This window comes from Mercenaria mercenaria, chromosome 3 (genome assembly GCF_021730395.1).
Source record: "Mercenaria mercenaria strain notata chromosome 3, MADL_Memer_1, whole genome shotgun sequence".
Taxonomy (NCBI): Eukaryota; Metazoa; Mollusca; class Bivalvia; order Venerida; family Veneridae; genus Mercenaria; species Mercenaria mercenaria.
The window spans coordinates 40991139-41015071 of NC_069363.1; the positions used below are offsets into that span (position 1 = coordinate 40991139).

Sequence of the window (23933 nt, forward strand, 5' to 3'; positions counted from 1 at the left end):
GACTCCCGGTCATAATATTATGCCCGGGGGTCATATTATGACTCCCCCACATGTAGAAAAATGACCCTCACATAAAATTGTGACCCCCTATAGAATAACGACCCCCTAATCCAAACCCTAACTGTAACCCATCTAAGGTACACTTACAACATAATTATCCCCCGCCGATAGGCATCGGAGGAGAATATGGTAATTGCACCCGTCCGTGCTTGCGTCCGTGCAACATTTTTGTGTCCGCAACTCCTCATTCATTATTCGACGGAATTGATTCAAACTTTCAGGGATTACTACTACCGATGCCTAGTTGTCCAGGAAGAAAAAAAATTGGATTTGCTATACCTGTTCGGGAGTTATGGCCCTTTGTTACATTTTTCTTATAAGTCGTGACGGGTATCGTAACAGAAACTTTGTTAACATATTGTGCAATGGCTTTGACTGTTATAAAGGGGTACAATTATTGCTCAAGACGTGTTACTTAAAAGCTCTTGAAAAGTGACAAAAATCACCCAAACCTCTACGGGAATGACTATATTTTTATATTATACTGAAATTCGAACAGCATCTTATTGTCATGGGCGTCACAGGTCATAAAGCATGGGACTTCCCCAAAACCGATTTGCATATTTTATGCCTTATATTGATATAATTGTTGACTTTTTCTACTTAAAAACGCCTGAAAAGTGACAAAAAATACCCAAATTCCAAAGGAGGGTGTCTCTTCAACAATATACTGAAATGTGAATAATTTCTAACGATGAGGAGCGTCACAGGTAATAAAACCACTGGGCTACCCCACACCCGTTTCGCCTATTTTTGGAGGTATATATGAGCGACATATAGGTGACATAATGAATGTCAAGGGTATTTGACATCACTTTCAGGGGTGGCATAAAACACTGCGCTTTTCAACGTATAAATTGCCTTTTTATAATCTAGCACTCCAGAAAATGAACTATTTATCCGTCAATAGCATTTTAGCTCGACTTTTTGAAGAATAGGGGAGCTATCTTACTCGCCCCGGCGTCGCCGTTAGCGTGAGCGTTAGCGTGAGCGTCACACAAATGTTAAAGTTTGCGTACCACACAAAATATTTTCAAAGTCCATTGAGATATTGCTTTCATATTTTGTATACTTGTTTACCATCATGACCCCAGTCTGTAAACAGGAGCAGACAACTCTATCAAGCATTTTGACTGAATTATGGCCCCTTTTCGACTTAGAGTATGCTTATTGTAATGTTAAAGTTTGCGTACCACCCCAAATATTTCCAAAGTCCATTGAGATATTGCTTTCATATTTTGCATACTTGTTTACCATCATGCCCCCAGTCTGTAAAAAAGGTGGAGGCAACTCTATCAAGCATTTTGACTGAATTATGGCTCCTTTTCGACTTAGAATATGCTTATTGTAATGTTAAAGTTTTACTCATAGCTTATATTATACTATCAAGCACTGAGAATAGTCGAGCGCGCTGTCAACTGACAGCTCTTGTTTCGGAATGAGCCCGCGAGCCCATGCTATTGCAAAATTAGTGCAACATGTAGGATGCAGTAATATAATGATGTCTCCTCTAAAATTTCGGACAAAATCATCATTACTATAAATTCCAGAATGCTTACACTACAATGTACAGAAGGTAAATTAATAATTATATACATGTATGCCTAACATAATTATACGTTTCTTCTTGCATATAATGCGATGTCACAAAGATACGAGGCTGTTAAAGGTACTCTCTCACCGAATCTTGGAAAAATCTTGGAAAAATAATACTTAAGCCTGTTGAAATACTTGAAGCATAAAACTTTTATAGGTAACAAAAAGATTTAGAGCTAAAACATGTTCTAAACAAAAAGTCATGCACCTTTAAAGCAGGAGTTTCGTGATCTGTGTTCTAAGTATGTTCTACCGTGTACCTTGAAAGTTGCAGGGTTTCCAAGTTGCAAAAGGATTCCTTTATGTATCCCCCTTCCATTAGGTCATCTGTTTCTATTGGCAAAGGTTTGATACGGCGAAACAATATCCCTTTGGTGAGACCTATCCGCTTTAATAAGCAAGCGCGCTACCATTGCGCCACCGAGGCTCACAAAAGTGGTAAGTATTTATCAACAAATATTTTAGCTAATCTGCAATAATGTTTGTAACGACATAAAAAAAAATCAAATATACACAACTTGCTCGGGAGGAAAAACAATTAGAATGAGTGACCAGTAAAAATGTGATTAGCGTCAGATCGCTGATATCACATGATGTGAATCTTTCTAGTCTGGTCCTCTTCGGGTAGTGTTTATCAAATGCCATATCTAGAGAGACAAAGAAACAAATCTTCCCCGTAAAATAGGCTATATAAAGGCCCAAAATCGATGACGAACCAGCATATAAAATATATTTCCAAATGTTTCTATTTTCGTTAATGTTTTATTTCTAAAGGATGATCTCATTTTCTATCATGAAAACATGACCAAAATCATTTCAGATGACTAATTAATTATCCTCTAGCCTAAATATCGGTTCTCTCTATTTCTATAGTAACCTTAAAACGACTTAGGTATATCTTCTATTTTTGTAATGCTTCTCCTTAAGTACAGTAATGATAATTCAAATGAAAACCCTTTTAAATTTCATTTTTCAATAGATGTACTTTTATTTCAGGTTATACTGCTGTTGTGTCAGCTGTAGATGGAGCAGCAGCAGCAGAAACAACAACAACAACAAATATAAGTAATAGAAACACGACAGTGACTTGAATTGATATAGAGTATATTAGTAATAGGTTAGGTGGGGGTCAATATTTTATAGATAAAATAAGGGGGTCATTATTTTATAAGGGAGGTCAGTATTTTATAGAAAGGGGGTCATTATTTAATGGGGGTCAGTTTACAACGTTACACCGGCCCTAATATCTGTTTAAATCGAATTCTCTTCTCTATTATTTAATTTCATGGTATTATGCCTTCATGTTGTAATTTAGAAAAAAAAAACATTACCTCGCAAGTAATGCGAGTGGATGCTTAATTAAGAAACAAGGACAATGTTCCATATAAAACAGTTCCAATTAGGACAGTTATATACGCATAAACATACATAGTGAAAGACATATGTTCAGTAAGGTAAATAAACAAATGAATGAACACGGTAGGAACACAGACATACACACCTTTGGGAAGAAAGGTAATGCGAGCCAAAGAGAACCTTCATTTTAAACTTTTGATGTCGAACGTTTGAAGTAATCAGACGAACGTAAGTATTTATGCAAAAGACTTTGTATTAAATGTTTGAAAACATATTCGTTACAATGCACTATAACGCTACATTTCTGAAAATCAATGTTTTCCATACAACAGGATAGATTCGTTCCTACCAAACCGGACGACTTTTGTCCTTACAAGATTAACGTTTGCAGAATAACACAAGTCAGTGATCCCAGCGTTGAAATCCAACTCTGGTTTCTTCTTATTTTCATTGTTAATAACTTTTAAAAAGTTTTATTAATAATTTTGATTTAAGAAACCTTTTTTACGCTTACTCAGCTCCATAGTAAAATGTGTAGCTGCGAATCACCGTGATAAAAAACCAAAGAAATTTATACTTCATTTATTATTCAAATGCATGTTTATAACTTTAAGTCCAAATCCATCCTATAAAGTAATATTTTTAATTATTTTAAGTATAATTCTAAAACGATCTGTTGATTTCAGTTTTATAACGTTTGTCAACAGCGACGCGTTTATAAGAGGACTTTGTGTAGGTATATATTACAGTGTGGTATAGTTTTAGTTTGGCGTTAGATATTCAACATCACAAACAACGGCTTGATTACTAACTGTCCCAACAATCATTTTCCCGGCGGCATGGGTAGCTGCAGTTGATCCGGCACAATTCGTTCCGTCGTCTTGGTAAATGATTTCCATTTCCGACACCGCGTTATCTTGCATCTTTGCTCGGACCACCTGAAAACAGACGAACACAAAGTAAATGTCTACAAACAGTACAGGTATATAAACAGTCTTTCCTGTTGTTTTGAACAGAGCACATGAAACATTTGTCCTCATTTCAATTATATAAGAAACAAAAAAGACGACTCGGTTGGACCGAGGTAATAAAATGTGCAGTACCCCTCAAACCATCTAGCATCAATTGCCAATTAAAGCGGAATTCAGTTATAATAAAATGGAATGCATTCCATTATCCCAAATAACTGGAAAATATAACAATACTGAGTTCAAGTACGTGAAGACTTTTCAAGTTCCACATTGCACTTATAGTTAATAAAATCTGTAAGTAGATCCTTAAGAAGCGCATAACGCAACCAGTAACATAATATATGTCTTCTTTTTATTGGAGCAACAATCCTCACGCCCTCCTGCTCCGGCTGAAGCAAATTCTATTATGATAAAATGGAATGGACTCCATGATCCAAATGGACCATATTTTATAAAACAAAACGAGTAAAATTCGATGCAGCATTGTTAACAAGGTCACGCGAGGTTAAATAAACATTCAAAACTAAACGCGTTCGATGTGAGTGAGTGTCAAACAATAAATCATTGGCATAATGGCATAAAAATATGTTTGAAAATGTATTAGCTTAACCTTAAACCTACTTGCGGTAAGTGATTCTGCCTTTGCATCCAGTGAAACCAAGGTCCGTGCAGGCTGATCATGGTCTGCACTGTTCGCTATTCAGTCAGTAAAATTTCAGTGAACACCGCCTCGAATGATAAATGGTACTGCCCAAATTGACGACAGGCCAGTCCATTTTAGAAATTTAGCATGGTAAAGGTTAACAAAACTTAATTCTAAGATTGAAAAACTAATAAAAATAAGATATGTTCTGGGTCATCGCAAATTTGATGATATTTGAACTAAATGTACCTGACACGGAGGAACGGTCCCAAAGAAGAGGTCAAGTACTTTCCATGCTACAGGATGACATCCAATCCAGAGATCACCAGTATCGGGGTCAACTTCAATGTTGTCAGTGATAGTTCCTGTGTATCTGCTCTGAAATGAAAACAAATATTGATTATATCTAGAAGGGTAATTATGATAAATATGTTCATTTTGTGGCTTGTGATTTATATAATATATCACAATATTCATACAAAAGTGTACCTAAAATAAGAATAAGTGGTATTTACTATACCCATATTTCAACCAGGTTATTTGAAGAATCCCTTCGGAAACCTCTTAATGTCTTCGTCCCCGCTTCTGCGACATATATTACCCTAAAATAGTATAGAAAAAAAATCAACTAAAATACGTAACGAATAGTTGTATGAGTTAACGTATAACGCTTAATGCATTTTTGTAACATTCTTCAAAGGTTTGTATTCTTTTGTAATATATCTGAAAAGTATATAAACCTAGGTCTTTTAATTATTGGTAGGCGTACGTATTCAAATATTTATGTATTTACCTGTAGTTACCGCATGATAATATAATAAAAGTAGTGCGGCAATTTCTTAAATGTCAACATATTTGATCCACATCGTATTTTAATGATCTGTTTGTTACATTTCGAATAAATGCATGGTACAAAGATCGTCATTTCTGTTCTTAAAATTACTAAAAGGTGTATTTGTTAAGCATAGTAAGTGCAAATACCCACTCTTTCCTGTAGTATTGCGTACTTAATTTCAACGTAACATAGTGTTACAAATATATTCACTGCATTAGTAGGTATTACTTTACTTTTTGTCTGGTGAGATGTTGATTCCATTAGGTACATAGTATCCTGAGGCAACCTCCCGAGCCTTGTGACCATCATAATAAAATATTCCGCCTAACTTCATGCCACTAAATATCTCCAAGTTATAGTTTCTGTAGTCACGGAAATGGGCAAATTTCGTGATGTAAAATTTGTCTCTTCCTACGGCTACCATGTCATTCATGCTGTTGATACAGGGTAATACAATAAGTTTACATTTTGAAATGGCATACATAAAACTCAAAGATATGTTTCGAAATTGGGGCATGGGCATTTGTGTACACACAATCGGAATAAATGTATTACACAGGAAACAAAAGAAGGGAAAAATCGAAATATTTATGTGGATTCTCGGCGCTTTTATGGTATTACGAAAGATTGTATTAAACGGTAATCATTTTAGAATTGTGCTTCTACCGACCAAACTTCTATTCTTAAAGTATACAGTGTATATGAGTAATAGTGAACACCTGAAACAGAAGACCTAACGCAATCTGTTTGAAAATAAATAACTTGCTCAAGAGACCATGTCTATCAAGGGACCACCACTTTTTCAGTTCCCTCTGGTGTTGTTAAAGAACAATTTATGTTATATTAAGGGGCCATTTGTGTTAAAAGACCACTTTTTGTTCTTCCATAGGGTGGTCTCGTGATGCAAGTTTCACTGTAATTTTGAAATCTTAAATTATAAAGAAATATAAGCGTGTATTAAAATTTAAATGAACGCACTAGTGAAACCTCGGGTCTGTTATTGTCCGCACTTATTTCAAGGTCAAAGACTTGAGGACCTCAAACACTTCTATTAGATCTTCTGGCTTTGGATGACATATCACATACAGAAATAGCTGGTCTGAAAAATTGGAAGACGATATGTTATATCTAAACAGCGCTGACGAGGACTATTGACAGATAGCTACAACACTAGGAAAAAGGTTTGAAATTCATAAGGTTAATAGAAGAAACATGAAATACAGTTTCCTTTGTATACTCTAATCGAAGAATGCATATCTTGTGTTGAGCGTCAGTATGAAGCTACATATTTTGTTAAAGCAATGATAGTGTGATACCTCAAACAAAGTTAAAGCACAGATACATTTTTCTGTCAGCAGTGAAGAAAACATGCGTCATCATGCACCGTGTAACTGTTACAGGAGTTTGAGGACCACATGTGCAGTATATCATGCATTATTTAACGGAACCAAAAAGACAAATATCTTTTCATTACGCACATGAAGACTAAATACAGCACCGACAGTAAAACAATTTCATTATGCTATAAGGTAAAAGCAATTAAGATATAACGATAATAAAGTCGTATCAGGGAATCTGATCTCACAGGCATGCGAACATAATATCCAGAAAGAGAACATAGACATATACCAGGATTTCACTATGTAATATCCCTATGAGGGCACTCAGCTGTATAACTTCATGAGATAAAAAAAATGCAACACTTTACTTGTATCCGGATCGCGCCAAGTGGTGATTCCATGAGGCGAAGACAGGAAGTCTGTCCTTGATGGTACATCTGACATATTTAATGTCATCACCTTGTTTCCATTATTCAAGTCAACGGCTTTGATATTTCCAGGTGGTCCAATATATGCAAAACCCTTAAAATATAAATACAACATATCGAACTGAATTTTGTTCTTTCATTTTGGTCGTAGAACATGGCTACTATATAACACAGATTAATGAGTAAAAAGAAGAACAAAATGTTATTTCCATTAAATAGTAATAAATCTTAAACAATTTAAATACAATGACAGTTGTAATGGTATGCTGTTTTATATACAATGATTCTTATAATTACCGTTGATATCAAAACAATACCATTTCCTATATGTGTAACATCTTCTGACCCGCCCTCTGAAATTACAGTTATTTATAAAAGCAATGTATGAAGTACTTCTACTTTAACATTTTCGGTTTTTATATTTACTATATAGAAACGTTGCTACAAATCTTCATTGTATATGTGTTTTCAGTTGCTTTGAGTTTTTGCAGAGTTAACAAATTCAATATTTTTATAAATTTATATGGTTTTGAAGCTTTTATGAGTACATGTATTTACCTCTAACATTCTATAGAATATTTTAGAGATGTGAATGGTTGCAGTGAATTCTGTAACCAAATATTTCACTCACTGGTCTGGCATAATAGCCAGAAAAAATACAAATATGTGAAAAACTGCTAAATAAAACACAGCTTGGTGCGATATTGTGGCATTGCAATTCTACAAACAACTCAATACATATTTGAATATAATATAAAATAATTATAATGTTCTAAACATAATCATTTAGTGCGCAAGTAAGAAGTCCATCTGTTTATTTCAAAGCAAACAAAGTCACTTAGACTTAAATCAGTATTGTTTATTGGAAGGTATCTGTATGATTCTGCGTAAACTAGTGTCAAGGGCGTGAGGAGTGTTGAACGTTTCGTTCATAAACATTCTTTTATCACTTTGTTCGGCTGCATTCAATTTTTCCAAAGGATATTCTCATATCTTTTACGTTAAAGCCACGATTGTTTGTCTTACCCTTAATGATAGTTTCGCAAGCACCGGGTTTAATGTTAAACAGGTCTTTGTTCCAGTCTAGCCAGTCTCTGTAATTGAAATTTGTTTCGCATCTTTTTAATTTAAATCTGTCATAAAACAGCGGGCATTTTTTTTAATTAATTAATTTAGAGAAACAGATTGTCCGAGAAACGGCAATTTAAGTAAGGCAATTATTACCGAGATTTTGTTCTAGCCCATTACGTAATTAACGTAAAATCGATTTGTGCATTAAAAGTTTTCGTTTTTGTATTTTGACATAATAAGCTGACTTTTAACATTCGAAAAAAATGCTTACCTGTAATTAAGAAAATAGTTAAAGCCAAATCCGAACAGAGCAATTGTCACAAACGTAGACAACATTATTATTGCAATATTTGCGCAAATCCGCCCTAAATTTTCTCTCTTGAACTACAAATAAGAAATATGGAAAGTGTATAAGATATACCGACGTTTCTATTGACTGTATATCATAGTTCATAACACTGATTCCTCAGTTTAAAGATCTGATCTACAGAAATAAATGATAGCAGCATTAGCCTTTTGAAAACATATGGACAGCGATGATATGAACTCTCTGATTGCACTATCAACAATATTGTCTTGTTCGGCATGCTTTTACATGTATTCTATTAAAAAGATATAAAACATGTAATCAAAGGTTTGACCATCAGCGGCAATTCTAAATATTATACCGACATGATGATGGAAATATCTTATGAACCAGCTGCGATGTGTTTTGAATTTGTTTATATTTATACGATTGGAATTGGGAAAGTTATTTACTTGAAAATGAAAACCATACAATATGTGTTTTATTCACTTGCCCGAATTTCATTCAGGAATGTTAGTATAAAAATGTCATGTTTAAAGGTACTGTGTCTCATGTGTCTTCATCGTTATTTGTCTGGAAGTCAAATAATCGAGAATAATTGTTGATTTCTATTTATAGTGTTAGCGTTTACGAAGGAATCAAATTCGCGAGACATATTACTTGTCACGAAAGGTCGTCAGATATGGAAGTAAGAAATTTTATAATTTGGAAGATTTCTTGAACCTTTTTATGGTTAAAATGTAGTTTTCCTATTTGTACATAATGTTTTATACTATATTACACATTATATTATTACTATATAATATTTCAAATTTAAAGTTAAAAAATGCCATTATCTCTGCATTTTGTAACTATGATATCCTGGGATGCTTAATAAATAACCCAAAACTGGATTAAGATATGACCAGAAATAGTAAAACATGACAACGCAATGTATTGCATTAAAATGGATTTTATCATTGTTCAAAACTTGAAAGTTCCCATTGCAACTATTGGAGTTTATTGTGTGGACGACTCCTGTAAATTTTTTCATTAAATAGTATTTAAAACGAAATTAATAAAAAGCCATGGTGATTCAAACAATACAAAAGACAGAGTTACCTAAAAATTGAGAAAATATACAGTTACGCTTTTGTAACCCAAAAGATAATTCCGACATAATTTCTTTTAAAATACACCGCTGTTCTACTCAGGACTGATGATAAAAAATAACAACCCCATAGTTAAAAAATTGACTCCTCTGAGAATTTGCATCTTTCGTGCAATTTATGATAACGTTTGCGTATAAATGGTACAGCTGTTGATAAGAACTGGTATACTTTTTCTTGAAAAAAGGTTAATGTAAGATTACCATAGAAACTATCTGTTTTCGTTGCTTTCCAAACGTTATTTATCAAGTTAACACATAAACAAAGTGGCATAACTTACGAGGCGCTTTGAAATGTATAAATGTAAAAAAAAAAGATTACATTTTCTTCCAGAAAACTCTTATCTTGCTTATCTGTCGTGATGCGTGTGGCGGAAAGGCATTGGTTTGGGGTATATCGAAATTTACTCTTTTTACACTTGCGATATTTTATATTTTTTCCTCGTGACACTTTCACTACAGTAGTTTCCTACCTGAAATTTTAAATCATTAAAAAATATAATTATTGCATGTGCACGTGTCATTATATTAAAAGTGAAATGATCGCTGAAAACTATGGCATACACAAGAGCCTAATAAGCATCTGCTTTTCACTTGAAAGCATCTTAGATATATTTTGTATTATTAGACTTTTCTTTCCTTTGGCACAATATAATATAATAACTGGAGATGCTTTTGCGCATGTCTCCAACAACTGCCCCTATCAAAAATGTCTAGTTTCTCTGATGGTCTAGACATGTGGATCCAATTAGATGGTCTGGACGAATGGATCCAATCAGTAATTCAAGGGCCATAATTCAAAAGTGCCTGGACGGATTTGACTGGTTATCGGACTTGGCAGGTATTTTATGGTCAAACACATTCTGTTCAAATTTGGTGAAGATCGGATAAGAATTGTTCGACTTAGAGTGCGGACAAGCTTTGTGACAGACACACAGACACACAAAATAATTTCCGTTAAACTACTTTATTATGTGTAGACTACACATGCAATAATTGAAAAACGAATTCATTTAGAAAGATATGTCACATTGCAGACGACTGTTTGCTTAAATATCGTTCCAATGACAAGCTTTTTCTTTTGATAGCTGGCAACAGTGGACCCAGCACATTCCTGGCCTTCATCCCTGAAGATTTCTTCCATACCGTCAACGTGATGGTCTCGAATCTTCACTCTTATCACCTAAAATGTTCCGATAAGTCTAGTATAGCCCTACAGATTACCTCATATGCATTTTAACTACAGAGTCCAGCGAGGAAATTTAAAAAGTATTTTTGTTAAAATCCCTCTGGTACAAGTACCTGTATATTTTTTTACTATTTGTAAAATGTTATAGCAATTTATTTTCAAACTTAGCACAATTTTCAAGTTAACTGACTTTACCCTACCAGAATGACATAACGTGGCAATGCATAAGCTACCCTAATACAAGGCTTGATATATGCATATCTGCCTGTAACCAAATATCTGGTATGCTCTACTCTTTACTTATCAGATGTCATTAAAAATTGTGTGTTCACTGACAAAATAATGTCTTATAAACGAATACCGCTTATTTCTGTTGATCTTCATTTTTCAATTTTATTTACCTGGGATGATAGTGAAGCACCAACCAAATTTAAGAAATCAACAACCTTCCATACGATCGGATGGCAACCAATCCAGAGATCTCCATTCTCGTCAACGTCTATATTGTCAACACCAGTACCCATATCAAATTCCTACGGAACAAAATGGATTAAATCATTTTTACAAACCCGAAAACATCTTAAATTTTATTAGTTTTATTTCATATTCTCTATGAATGCGTATAAAAGCAGTTTCGAATTGAATGAGAATTGAACCTTGATATGTTTTACAATAACAGTTATATGACGTGTATCAAGAAACGATTTAATTTAAAAATGAAATAATACGCATAGTACCCAGACTTTCACCAGGTCGTTTGTTGACTCTCGTTTGAATCCGTACAGTTTCTGACCTCCCCTCTCAGCCATATAAATCATCCTGTAATAAACACATAAATACTTCTGGTTTGCTTTATTCATACTCATGTTATAAGTTTCTCAAACTCCTTCGGGCCTATGTGGCCGGGTCGGAAAAGTCCCTAACTTCGAATCATTTGCCCCTTTCCTTTGTGTGTTAGAGTTTTTAGTCATTTTAGGGGAACATTCAAACAGGGTTCAGGAAAGTCGATGCCTTCCATGCCAGAACTAGTCTTAGGGTAACTAAAACTGTATAGGCTCAGTATGACCCAGCCTGTGTCGATATTACTTAAAATAAATCACCAAGTAAACTTCTTCCTGAACAAATCATGTTACAACTTAATTTTAAAATTTGTATTCTAAAGCCTTTGTTGTAGAGCTGCATGTCTGTAGACACGTTTTATAACAACTGATGTGGATATTTGAAGACTGTTCTAAGGTCTTTTCATGTACATGTAAAAGTTACACATAGTAAAAATTGTCATTTGTACATAAACTTCAGATGTTTTGTTGTTTTTCTGGCATAGCTGTTTCAAGGTCCTGATAAAATAGATTTACATACCAAGCTTTAAGTTTAGAAAGTTATTTCACTGCTTATAGGTGCAGATCTCGAGGGTAACCCGAGAGCCGGATATTTCCATCTGCACCTACAACCAGTGACAGAATATTTTTCTTGCATGCCATATTCAACGAATAATAATTAAAAAGAATCAAACGAATGACTTCCTTACAGCACTTTTCCGCAGAAGCGCGGGAACGTTACATCCGTTAACAGAACATGGCGTCACAAAGACAAAAGCAACGTTACATTAAAACACCATGTGTTTTTGCGGGGTGCGGGCGGGGGGATTAAATAATGTTTTATGAACCGACAAATTGGTCACAAGGGAAAAAGAGGAACACTCAAGAACTTTTGTGCATTCATTTTTGCCATTTGCTATATGCCTTTGCTATATTGCGCTAACCGATGACATACACATGAACTAAAAGCTATAAAGACATCTACACGGGTTTGTTATAAAATATGAAATGAATGAGATCTTAAATTGAGGCAGTAAACTCAATTGTATTTTATGGAAGTCATGTGCGACATGTATCAGTTACCAGAATAATGGTCTTGATAACATCTGAGCTAAGCTTGAAACTTAGTCATTTCGGATTAGCAACTACGTAAGTCTGACTTCAAGCACAACCTTGTGTATGCAATACATTTCATTTCATATACTGAAACTTAGAGCTCAATTTCGCATATGGGTCATGATCAGTCAATTATCAGGTCACTAAATACAACAAATAAAATTCCTGCTCACTCTACAAAGGCAATGTTTTTTCTCTAACATTCATGGAACCCCATCAGTCTGTCTATTTGCCTAGGGTCAACAATAAAGACACCAGTATCGTTATATCATCTCCTGTTCTATCAGTACTGCTTTTTTTGGCGCTGTGTTTCCTGTTGCTGTATCTTGCATCAACTTTCGTACTTTTATTATGTTGAGGGATTTTCTACACATACGTGTTCGCACACAGTTAATGAATCGGAACCTTTCTGTTTTCATAAGGCACTTGTTATTTAGTGTACACTGCGTAATACAATGTACATTTGTTGTGAGAGGTTGTGATTTAGTACTTATGCGGGTTTTCCACTGCGAAAAAAGGGTCAATATACGGGAGTGTACGGTCCCGTATATTTCGAAAATACGGGAGTATACGGGATGTATATTACAAATATACGGACCTAATATACGATCCCGTATTCGGAACATTAGTATACGGGAAGTCCGTATATTTGTCATGCATATACGGGTTTCCGTATACGCCGAATATACAAAAATTGTATTTTTCCCCGTATATACGCAATATACGAACTTTAAAAAAATCCCTAGAAATGGTGTTTATTCGTGCCCTATTTTAAACCCATAAGTTTCATTTTCATGTATTCAAAGGTCTTGAGACTTTTTTTCCCGTATTACTTTCCGTATTTTAGATATAGGAACACGTTTTCGAGCCTGTATATTCCGAATATACGTAGTATACGGATCCCGTTTTTTTTGTCTTATACGGACTGTGATTGCATCTAATATACGGGGCTTATACGGACTTGTATTTTCTAATATACGGGCTTCGGATTTTTCCGTATACGCATGATATACGTAGTTTTACGGATCCGTATTTTTGTCATATACGGACTGTAAATTGATCAAATTTTTACGGGACATATACGGACTTGTATTTTCAAATATACGGGTTTTCGGATTTTTTCCGTATACGCATGATTTTACAAAGTTACGGATCCCGTACTTTTGTCATATACGGGGCATATACGAAACTGTACTTTTTGATTAACGGGCTACGGAAGTCCCGTATATGCATGGTATACGCATATACGGATCCCGTACTTGTGTCATATACGGGGAAAATACGAAACTGTATTTTTCACTATACGGGCACGGATAGTCCCATATATGCATGGTATACGCAATATACGGATCCCGTATTGTGTCATATACGGAATGTATTTGCATCTGATATACGGGGATATACGAACCTGTAGTTTTGATATACGGGCCAGGTTTTTCCCGTTTATGCAAGATATGCAGAGTATACGATTCCTATTTACGGACCAGTATTCAAAAAGATACATTTACCAGACTTTTCCCGTATATGCATGTGTGTATACAAATCCGTATTTTTCTTTTATGTGAACTGATTTTGTATAGGGCCCCACACTGAAAGATGACAAAAGGGAATGTCGGTGATATTCAGAGAATACGGTATGTTAGAAAAAAGCAAGACAAAGCAGAATATGAGAAAAAAATCATATTGTTACTTAATTGGAGACAGGTCGATTAAACTAACATTTTATTCAACTTAAATACTTTTAAAATCAGTTTTTCAAACGGTTATGAATCATTTTCATTTCTTGCCCAAAGAAAAAAGCAGAATTAAAATGTGAGTAATCAATAACACAAGCTTTTTTAAATATTATTATGTTCATTTCTAATGGAAAAACTTGCAATTCGCACATTTAATTCTGCGCGGTTGACTAACAAATCGTTGGTATCATTCTTTTACTATGTTGTACATGTTTTCGTTTTTTCCCCATGAATGCTGATTACCGCTATAGGCTTTTCGTTTGCCGTCTTCTAAAAAGAGCAGTACACCCCTCCTAATGTCCGACGATGTACTTTAAAAGAGCTGTGGTTCTGTACTTGAACACGATATGTAAGCAGGTTACAAATGTTTGAACCACATGGAAATATTCAGTTCCTGATCTAAATAAGTAAAAGCTTTTATCTGTTGTTCGAATGTCACTGAGAACGAATGGCTCATCCGGGCTGTCTGTCTGCATCTGTTGATCAAACTATTTAGAAACTTCACACATAAGTATTTCTCTATCGTAAATAGTCGTCCCGTTTTCTAAATTCCAGTAAACAAACTCTTGTGCAACCCGGGAATAAAAAAAAATGCACGCATTAAAAGTTATAAAAAAATGGACTCTTGAAATTCATAGATACTGATAATTATATCTATTAAATGATGTGAAATTTGACGAATAAAAATGACATGTGGGACGACATCATTAAGTGTCAGAACGCCCATACTCTTTCGTCGCGAAAGAAATTAGATATCTTAAACGTGCCTGTTGATATTTATACAAGTTATCTATGTAGTGTTTTATTTGCGTTTTATGGTTATTTTATGTTAAATTCTGTCTCCCAAATTATTTTTTATATAAAATGCAGGGTGTTCATGTGCCGTCACACGTTTCCGGTCAATCCTCACCTCTTTTTGATGGATTGTCTTTAAACTGACATACAGTAATAACAAAAATTGCGGGAGTACTTTTTTCAATAGAGATTTTCCCGTCACAAACTTCAAAAGCACATAAAGTGTGGTAATGGGATCTAAATAAACTTCCCCATTTTTTTCCCTTTACCAAATTGTCAAAACTACAGCCACGGTATAATTTAAACAACGCTAGGTTAACGAAAACCTTGCTAGATTAGTGTTCCTTAACCTGTCCCATTACGCAATCCTCCATGTTGAATTACTGAAATTGCAAAATAAATTTCTGTACAGTTTGGACCAAATATATCAGAGTGACATAACAGCATTCTCGCATACCAGAGGTTACCGGGGTTTTCCCGGGATTTTGACGAAATCTGACTGATGAGAATGCATAACAGTCGCGTTGTTAAGCTTTTTTTTTAATTTAATATTTCAAACATATCTTTAAACTTTGTGACTGAACAAGTTCTGAACGATATTTGCCTCTAAACGTTTTAAAAATTTGGTTAAACAATCTGAAGAGTTTCAAAATTTCCAATCTCGCGGTCACAGTATAATATTCTTAGACAAGTAAAATGTTTCATCATAAACGTCCCATGCTTTATCATGTTCAAAAAAATATAATGCATCTGTAAATCTGGATTTAAAATTATCCCAATCTCATAGACTAACCTAACTAAAATATAATAAATAATATCAGGGTATCAATATAATTTACATTATTTCATATTAGAGTTGCCGAATATTCGATAATAATTATGTAACAGTGTATACATGTTTAATCTGTTGAAAAATGAAAGAAATGGTACTAGTTTGAAGATCGAATTTACAGACATACTCGATTTCATTCCTAATAAATGACCACTTGTTTTCAAAATGATTGGTTTGCACGAGCGCATGTCTATTCGTGCACGTGAACAGTCCTGGCTAGAGTTAACAAAAAAAACGGTGACATGCAAAGAAAGACCTTCCCGCGAGATTTTTAAATTGTTCTCATAGTTTTTTTTTTTTTTTTTTTTTTTTCGAAATATATAGACCCCGGGCCCAAACAGGTTTTAAATTTTTCCTTAATCAATATTCCTTAAATGCACAGGTTTATGCTTGACGATAAAATTCTACAAATAACATCTACGGAGTAATATACTGAAATGAGGTTCGATTAAAACACAATTTCAGTTCATCAAGGATACCTTTTAAGCTGAGTTGTCACATTATGAATTTAAAAATAGGAACCATTTTTTTTCTAAAACTATTAAAAAATGTCATATATAGAAAAAAAGATGGTCGCGTGGGAAACGAACCTTGACGCAGCGGCAATAAAGAAGTTTTCCACTGTCTTTTACCAATTATAACGCAAGGGAGGGTTTAGTGTTTAAATGCGCTTTAAAATATACAATTTTTATCGTAAAATTAGTTAAAACATCTAATTCTCATGTGTTTCCGCAACATTATGTCTGTCAGAATACGTAGCATAATTATACACCTTTAAATTTCCCATATATTCTAAAAAATATAATGCCGTCCCATGAAAAAACCCCAAACATAGTGGTTTTTGCGACCGGCATGGATCGAGACAAGCCTGCGCATCCGTGCAGTCTGGTCAGGATCCATGCTGTTCGCTTTCAAAGCCTATTGGGATTAGAAAAACTGTTAGCGAACAGCATGGATCCTGAGCAGAGTGCGCGGATGCGCAGGTTGGTCTCGATCCATGCTGGTCGAAAACTAAGACTTTGTTGGTTTTCTCATGGCACGGCTCAATTATATATTTTTTTTCTGTTCTTGTCGGACGATGTGGAGGCCAGTGCCTTTTTTAGTTTTCTTTTAAAAACATTGCGTATTTCTTAAATTTTTTTAACCCCAAGATTGCTACAGTTACACTAAAAATAAGATATTTTAATTGTGTCAAATGTTTAATCACCCTTTAAATTTCATGCGGATTACAATATTGCCTGGGGATAAAAAATATTCGGTCAGTGTTGTTTCAAGCTGGGTCCATAAAATATTTTAACCACTTACTAAAAAGTGATAGGTACTTTATATTTTAGGGTTTTATGGTTAACCTTTTAAGTACATCATTTTGCGCCCTGCTGAAAAAAAAGCCGTTTGTGGTCATATTTGAAGATTTACAGCTGTTAAATGGAGGTAAAACAGAGAACGGGAAAAAAATACCAGTCAATCGGAAATATCGTCAACTTTAATTTGTTAAATGTCAAAGGTCCGTTGAAAATCGATTTAAAATAACAGACTAAGCTGAGCAATTACTTATTGTTTGTACGTGTATGGTCCTGAAAGTAAATCTTTGTTTTAGATGTATAATATGTAACGATTTTAAAATGTTTAGATACCATATTATATTACTTTTATTTGGGCAATAAATAAAGTATAATAAAACATATTCGACTTGTTTCCGCATTTTACTTTAATATTAATTTAAACTTATTCAAGTAATCGTTAGTAAACCGTTTGCCTGTAAATGCATCAGATAAAAAAAAATAATGACCAAAGCTATTAGTTATCGATTAACCCCCCCCGTGTTACAACAAAAACACTTTGTACGGAATCGACAAATTGGATTATTGTTCTCCGTTTATCGGTTTTAAAGATGTTACTAAAAATTGGTAATGCAAAAAATTATAGTATGTATGTATTTTAGGTCACTATAAAATTCTTATAACTTTCAGATTAATAATCAAATTTTACAATATAAATTTTTATTATTACCAACTGTTTTTATATAATATTTCGAAAAAAAAACGCATCACAACCGCTTACATAGACTTACAAAGTCTGTAGAGATAAAATAATCTGTATAGTATTAATTTCTTCATACTGACACTGATATTTTTTGCGAGAAAAACATTTTCTCTCTAGACAGAGGCAAGAGATGTTGTAATTTTTTGCAAAAGTGCCATCTAGAAAAAGCGTTATTTTGTCAGATTACCGGTACCCTTTTTCTAAAATAAAAGATTGTAAATTTTTAACTTTATCAATCCTTTTCCGAGATTCCAGTTTTAATCGAATGAATGAACGTGCGTGAGCCTTTCATTCATTAAAACTAGCCTCGGCTACCTGCTTCTATGAAATAAAATTCTATCTGGAGTTGTTTTTGTCCTTTCAACTTTAATCTCGTTTTTAACCCCCAAAGGTATTCATCAAATGTTTTTGCACGATATTTTTTTTTTATTTCAAACTTGCAACATCAACATTTGGTGACTGACATCTTGTAGACTATCGGATGAAAGAATGAATGAAATTTCTAGTTAAATGATTAATTGTGAAGAAATGATCTATCGAATGAATGAATGAATGAACTATTTAACGGCTATTCTGAATTTCTTTTTTATATTAAGATTACAAAAATTAAACTGACCTTTTAGACGCTTCTGAATTTGTTAAAGCAAAAAAAAGCAACCCGTGTTCCGATTAATTGAAATTTAATTCATGGTTGGTTTGTCACAAAAAAAAACTCAGTTTATTAGAAATTAAAATATATAAATCAAATAAGTACTTACTCGTGAACTTCCTTTCCTCTGAAAATTTTGCTATACAGATTATCGCGTGCGGTCATTGAGCCAGATGTTATCGCTTCGGGATATGAACCGCGAGCGTGGACGAAGCGTGTTCCCAATGATTGGATACCCAATTCTATGCATTAAAGATCCCAATTAATTTGCGCTAATTTGTGTAATTTTGGGATTCATCGAGTTTTGATATTGTCAATTTGCAGGTAGAAAAATGTTAAAATTTCAGACTGGATTACCAAGCTTTGGTACATGGGCTATTTTATTGATTTGTTAATATGCTTTCCATTTTTTATCAATTAATGTTGCAGTAAAACTGTTCGGCAGGAATTTATAGAATTATATATAGTTTATTTTCGTGGGATGGGTAAATCAGTGTAAATGCTTTATCATTTGATTTAATGAAAGACACTCTAATCTTTGCAATATTTTTCGAGCGTTTTCGTTAATTTTAAGCAATATTTGTATTTTATACAGTCAATCAGTGTCACGCCCTCCACGTTACCACGGTTTCTTTTTTTAAAGTAAAGTAAAGTGATGTTATCGCTACCTGTTTTATCTTTATATTTTTTTTTCTTAAAGTATTTATTTTTTAGTACGCTTGTGACTGGTAATGTGTTTTTTCTTTTTGTCTAGAAAATTTTAATAATTGACTTTTTTACAACGGGTGAATATGATAACTTTTAATAAATGGACTATAAATATCACGGTGCGTTTGACAAAAGTGGAAAGTCTGCAAATAAATTAGGGGAAAAGGTATGGGCCAAAACTCGAACCCATACCCTGATATTGGCAGCTAAACGCTTTGCCGCCCAGCTGCCTGCACATGCGATAGTATAATATCAACTAAGAATTATATATGTAATATTTGTATCGCTATTTATGTTTGGACATTGAAAATGAATTTATGGAAATATACGAATTATTCACATGGGCTAGGTCAATACTAAAGGACCCTACATCCACGAGAAATGAAATAGTCTGCCCGAGTATATACAGTGGAATAGAGGGGACATAGGAAAACATTTTATTTTTCATGTGCACAGTGTTAGCACCACATTCGCTCATGTTAGATACCACTGCGAATGTGTTGATTAACAGTGCGCACGTAATAACTGTCTTAGCTAACACGTTCGCATGTGATAGCTATCACGTTCGCAGTTGTTAGCTGACACGTGCGAACGTGAAATATTACCAACGAAAACTAATCGAGATATCAGCCTTTTTCAAAAACAAGAAACACTTACTTTGTAAAAATTTCAGCTAACTATAAATAACATTCCTTATGAAGACATCCATTTGGAAAAAATTGCAGATATTTCACGTTTTTTCATTGATCAGTAACACGTGCGCACGGTTAGTTATCACATGGGCACATGGTTTGTATAACGTGCGTCATTGCGCACGTGATGTTATCACCGCGCACGTGTGAATTACCACATACGCACGTGGTAGCTAACACGTGCGCACAGAAAAAATAAAATATTTCCCCTGTCCTCGCTACGCCACCGTACTATACATAGAACATCTGCAGAATTACTTCGAAACAAAGTCAACGGATATGAAATATTTTTCGCTTAATGATTTTTAATTAAGTAACAGTTGAAAGTGAACATTGAACAAAAAGATTTTAAAATACATATTTTATACTCTTTGAATTATATAAACTGAAGATTCGGTAGATTTGGCTTTCTTTATTACCAAAAAAGCTATGTTATCTACATGTTGGTTTAAAGATTCGAGCCACCCGGAGTGGGTTTCCCTGGTCGAGTGGTTTAGATCGATGAACTTCAAACCCGTTGCCATCACCGATTTCGGGTTCAAGCCTCACTCAGGGGTGTTAAAATTTTCCATGTGAGGAAGACATTAAGTAGGTGCTCGCTCGTCACGATGAAATAATGCACGTTAGGGCACCCGGGGTATTCCTCCACCAAGAAACAGGAAAAGTCGCTAAAGGACCCAAAAAGTGTGTCAGCGCAACGTTTTTCCAAAAAAAACACAAAAAAGACCTACTCGGTCGGTAGCAGACGATACTGTTTAATTCGAACGAAAGGCGTTTGTTCGAATCTTTGGGACGCAGACACATTATATCGATTATTTTTTGTCTGTTAAAATTTGAAATTTATTTCATAAGTAAAGTGTCAATACATGTCCCTTTTATACTTTTTCAGTACAAAATATAAATGGATTAGTTCCTCTTTTTTTCTATAAATATTTGCATTGTATGCACAAGCGTTGGAAAGTGCAGAAAAAGAGTAAATTTATGCTTGCATTAGAATTTTACAATGGCGATGATCCCCGGATGTATTTATCACCACAAATAAATAGGGATGAATTGATTAATCCTTTTCTTTTCTCAATCGGCTTTTAGATTAATGTTAAAATAAATCGGGAACGCGCTAGAGGAAAATGATGGATTCATTCATGTTTGATTTAAAATTTATACTGTTTTGGTCCCTGAATGCTTTTTTCAGTTCAGTCATATTAGTATTAAACATTTCTTTCTTTCAATATTGGCATTCATTTAATACACGTACAAGTTCGAAAACATGCAAAACGTTTGACCTTTGAAATGGCCGGAGAATATAAAATTTTTTACTACACATATTTATTGCATCCCGTTTTTTTTTTAAATGTATAAATTATTTAAACCCCGTATTTCCGGATATACGGGAAATATACGGAGTTGTATACCAAGCATATTCGGGCATAACGTCCCGTATTTTCGAAATATACAAATTATTTAAATCCGTTATTTATACGGGAAATATACGGAGTTGTATACGAAAAATATACGGGAAATTTAAACCCTGTTTTTTCAAAGTATACAACTATACATACCCCGTATATCTAGAATATACGGGAAATATACGGAGTTGTATACAAAGAATATACGGGGAAATATAAGTCCCCTATTTTTAAAATATACAAATTATTTAAATCCAGTATTTCTGGCATATACGGGAAATATACGGAGTTGTACACCAAGCATATAGGGACATATACGTAACCGTATTTCGAAAAATACAACTTATTTAAATCCCCTATTTCTGGCATATACGGGAAATATAGGAGTTGTATACGAAGAATATACGGGAAATTTAATCCCCGTATTTTCGAAAATACAAACTATACATATCCTGTATTCCAGAATATACGGGGAAATATACGGGGTTGTATATGAAACATATACGGGACATATACGTCCGTATTTTCGAAATATACAAATTATTTAAATCCCGTATTTCCGGCATATACGGGAAATTTAAAGGAGTTGTATACAAAGATTTTACGGGAAATTTTTCCCTGCATTTTCGAAATATCAAACTATACATATCCCGAATATCCAGAATATACGGGAAATATACGGGGTTGTATTTCGAAACTATACGGGAAATTACGTCCGTATTTTCGTTAATATATGGATTATGTATTCCCGTACACCAGACATATACGGGTTTTACGGTGTTGTTACGATCGAATAACCCTTTTTAGTATTTTTCCCCCTATTTCAACAATATACGGGGTATCGATACTAAGAATTCCGTATTTCTTTGTATACGAAAATCCGTATTTTATTAGTATTTCGGACTTTTAAATATACAAGCCCGTACACGCCCCTATTTTAGTTTTCCCGTATTTCTTCCCGTATACGGGTAATATACGGGATCCCGTACACTCCCGTATATTAACACTTTTTTCATACGTGTAGGTTCAAAAATCGTCTCATGAGAGGAAATTCAGAACATAAAAGGTTATTCAAACAGAAGTTATGTGTAAATGTACAAGTTTTGTGTCAGGTAAAGATTACCTGATAGTCTTTGGCAGACGCTGAGTATCGTGTATACACATAGAGATTTAATTCACGTTTTGCATACGCGTGTGCATTCACTTTTTTAAAAAATCGTACTTTTTTACCGATGAGATGGAGATGCTTTACTTTAATGCATATATTTTGTCAACCATGGACTACTGCAGTACTGTATGTGGGCTTGTCTGTAAATAAGATGCTCATAAAATATGTATAATAAGGGCAATTTGAGTTACCGGTATAACGAAAAGCTGTATCGCGAATAGCGTGTTCAAACATCTGAAATGTCTTACTTTAAAAAACGGATGCATTTATTACATGTATGTACTGGTTTGTAAATGTGATCAAAACCGTGTGCCAAAATATATGTCTGAATTACTATCTTTTGCTTACAACGGTAGATATAATCTTCGTTCTTCGGCACATTAAGATCTTTCTCTGTTAAAGAGACCCGGACAAACTACTTGAAGCAAACATCATCTCTAAGCAATTCATTTATGGAATTAAATTTCAGGAAGAAAATTCGCAAAATGAAAATTATCTATAACAAGAACAAAGTTACTTATACTTATTTTTAATCTAAAGATACTTTTATACATATTGTACTAAAGGCTTTTCTAAATAATCAATTATCATGCACTTTTGTGACAAATGTTAGCATTTTATAATGTTTTAAATGTTTTATAATATTGATGGATGAGTGTACATGATTGAGCTAATTCATAGTGATATAAGTATAAACAAGTATTTCCTACCAGTACGTAACACGTGTTGCAATCCAGTACGACAATTTAAGGACATTTCCTGGTTAAGTGGGATTTGTATTCATGGTTAAGATCTTAATGTCTAATAAGCATCTGCTTTGCATTTGAAAGCATCTTAGATATATTTTGTATTCTTTGAAATGTTTCCTTTGGTACAATATAATATAATAATTCCCTTTAAACTACCGTATAATGTTTAGACTACACATGCAATAATTGAAAAACTAATTCATTCAGAAAGATATGTCACATTACAGACGACTGTTTGCTTAAATATCGTTCCAATGACAAGCTTTTTCTTTTGATAG

At 34.0% G+C, this 23933-nt stretch overlaps 1 protein-coding gene across 2 annotated transcripts; it reads right to left on the reverse strand.

Annotated features, from left to right (window-relative positions):
• Positions 1 to 269: 269 nt before the first annotated feature.
• Positions 270 to 8676, reverse strand: LOC123523551 (serum paraoxonase/arylesterase 2-like). Of its 2 annotated transcripts, XM_053538272.1 has the most exons (6): positions 8572 to 8676; positions 6440 to 8323; positions 5695 to 5895; positions 5147 to 5228; positions 4876 to 5004; positions 270 to 3950 (listed from the first exon to the last, which is right to left on the reverse strand). In XM_053538272.1, the coding sequence occupies exons 3-6, from the start codon at positions 5892 to 5894 to the stop codon at positions 3774 to 3776; spliced, it is 588 nt and encodes a 195-aa protein (XP_053394247.1). In that variant the 5' UTR covers position 5895; positions 6440 to 8323; positions 8572 to 8676; the 3' UTR covers positions 270 to 3773. The 2 variants fall into 2 exon arrangements, with proteins under 2 accessions (XP_053394247.1, XP_045157148.1); XM_045301213.2 differs by lacking the exons at positions 6440 to 8323; positions 8572 to 8676 and having other exon boundaries at positions 5695 to 6373.
• Between the last annotated feature and the right edge of the window lie 15257 nt (positions 8677 to 23933).

Excerpts from the sequence above, each read along its gene's own strand:
- LOC123523551 (XM_045301213.2), bottom strand. The coding sequence starts at position 5,984 with ATGCCCATGCCCCAATTTCGAAACATATCTTTGAGTTTTATGTATGCC. Across the intron at positions 5,229-5,694 it reads AACATCTCACCAGACAAAAA|GGTAATATATGTCGCAGAAG; the intron begins GTAAAGTAATAC and ends ATACTATTTTAG. Across the intron at positions 5,005-5,146 it reads ATAACCTGGTTGAAATATGG|AGCAGATACACAGGAACTAT; the intron begins GTATAGTAAATA and ends TTTTCATTTCAG.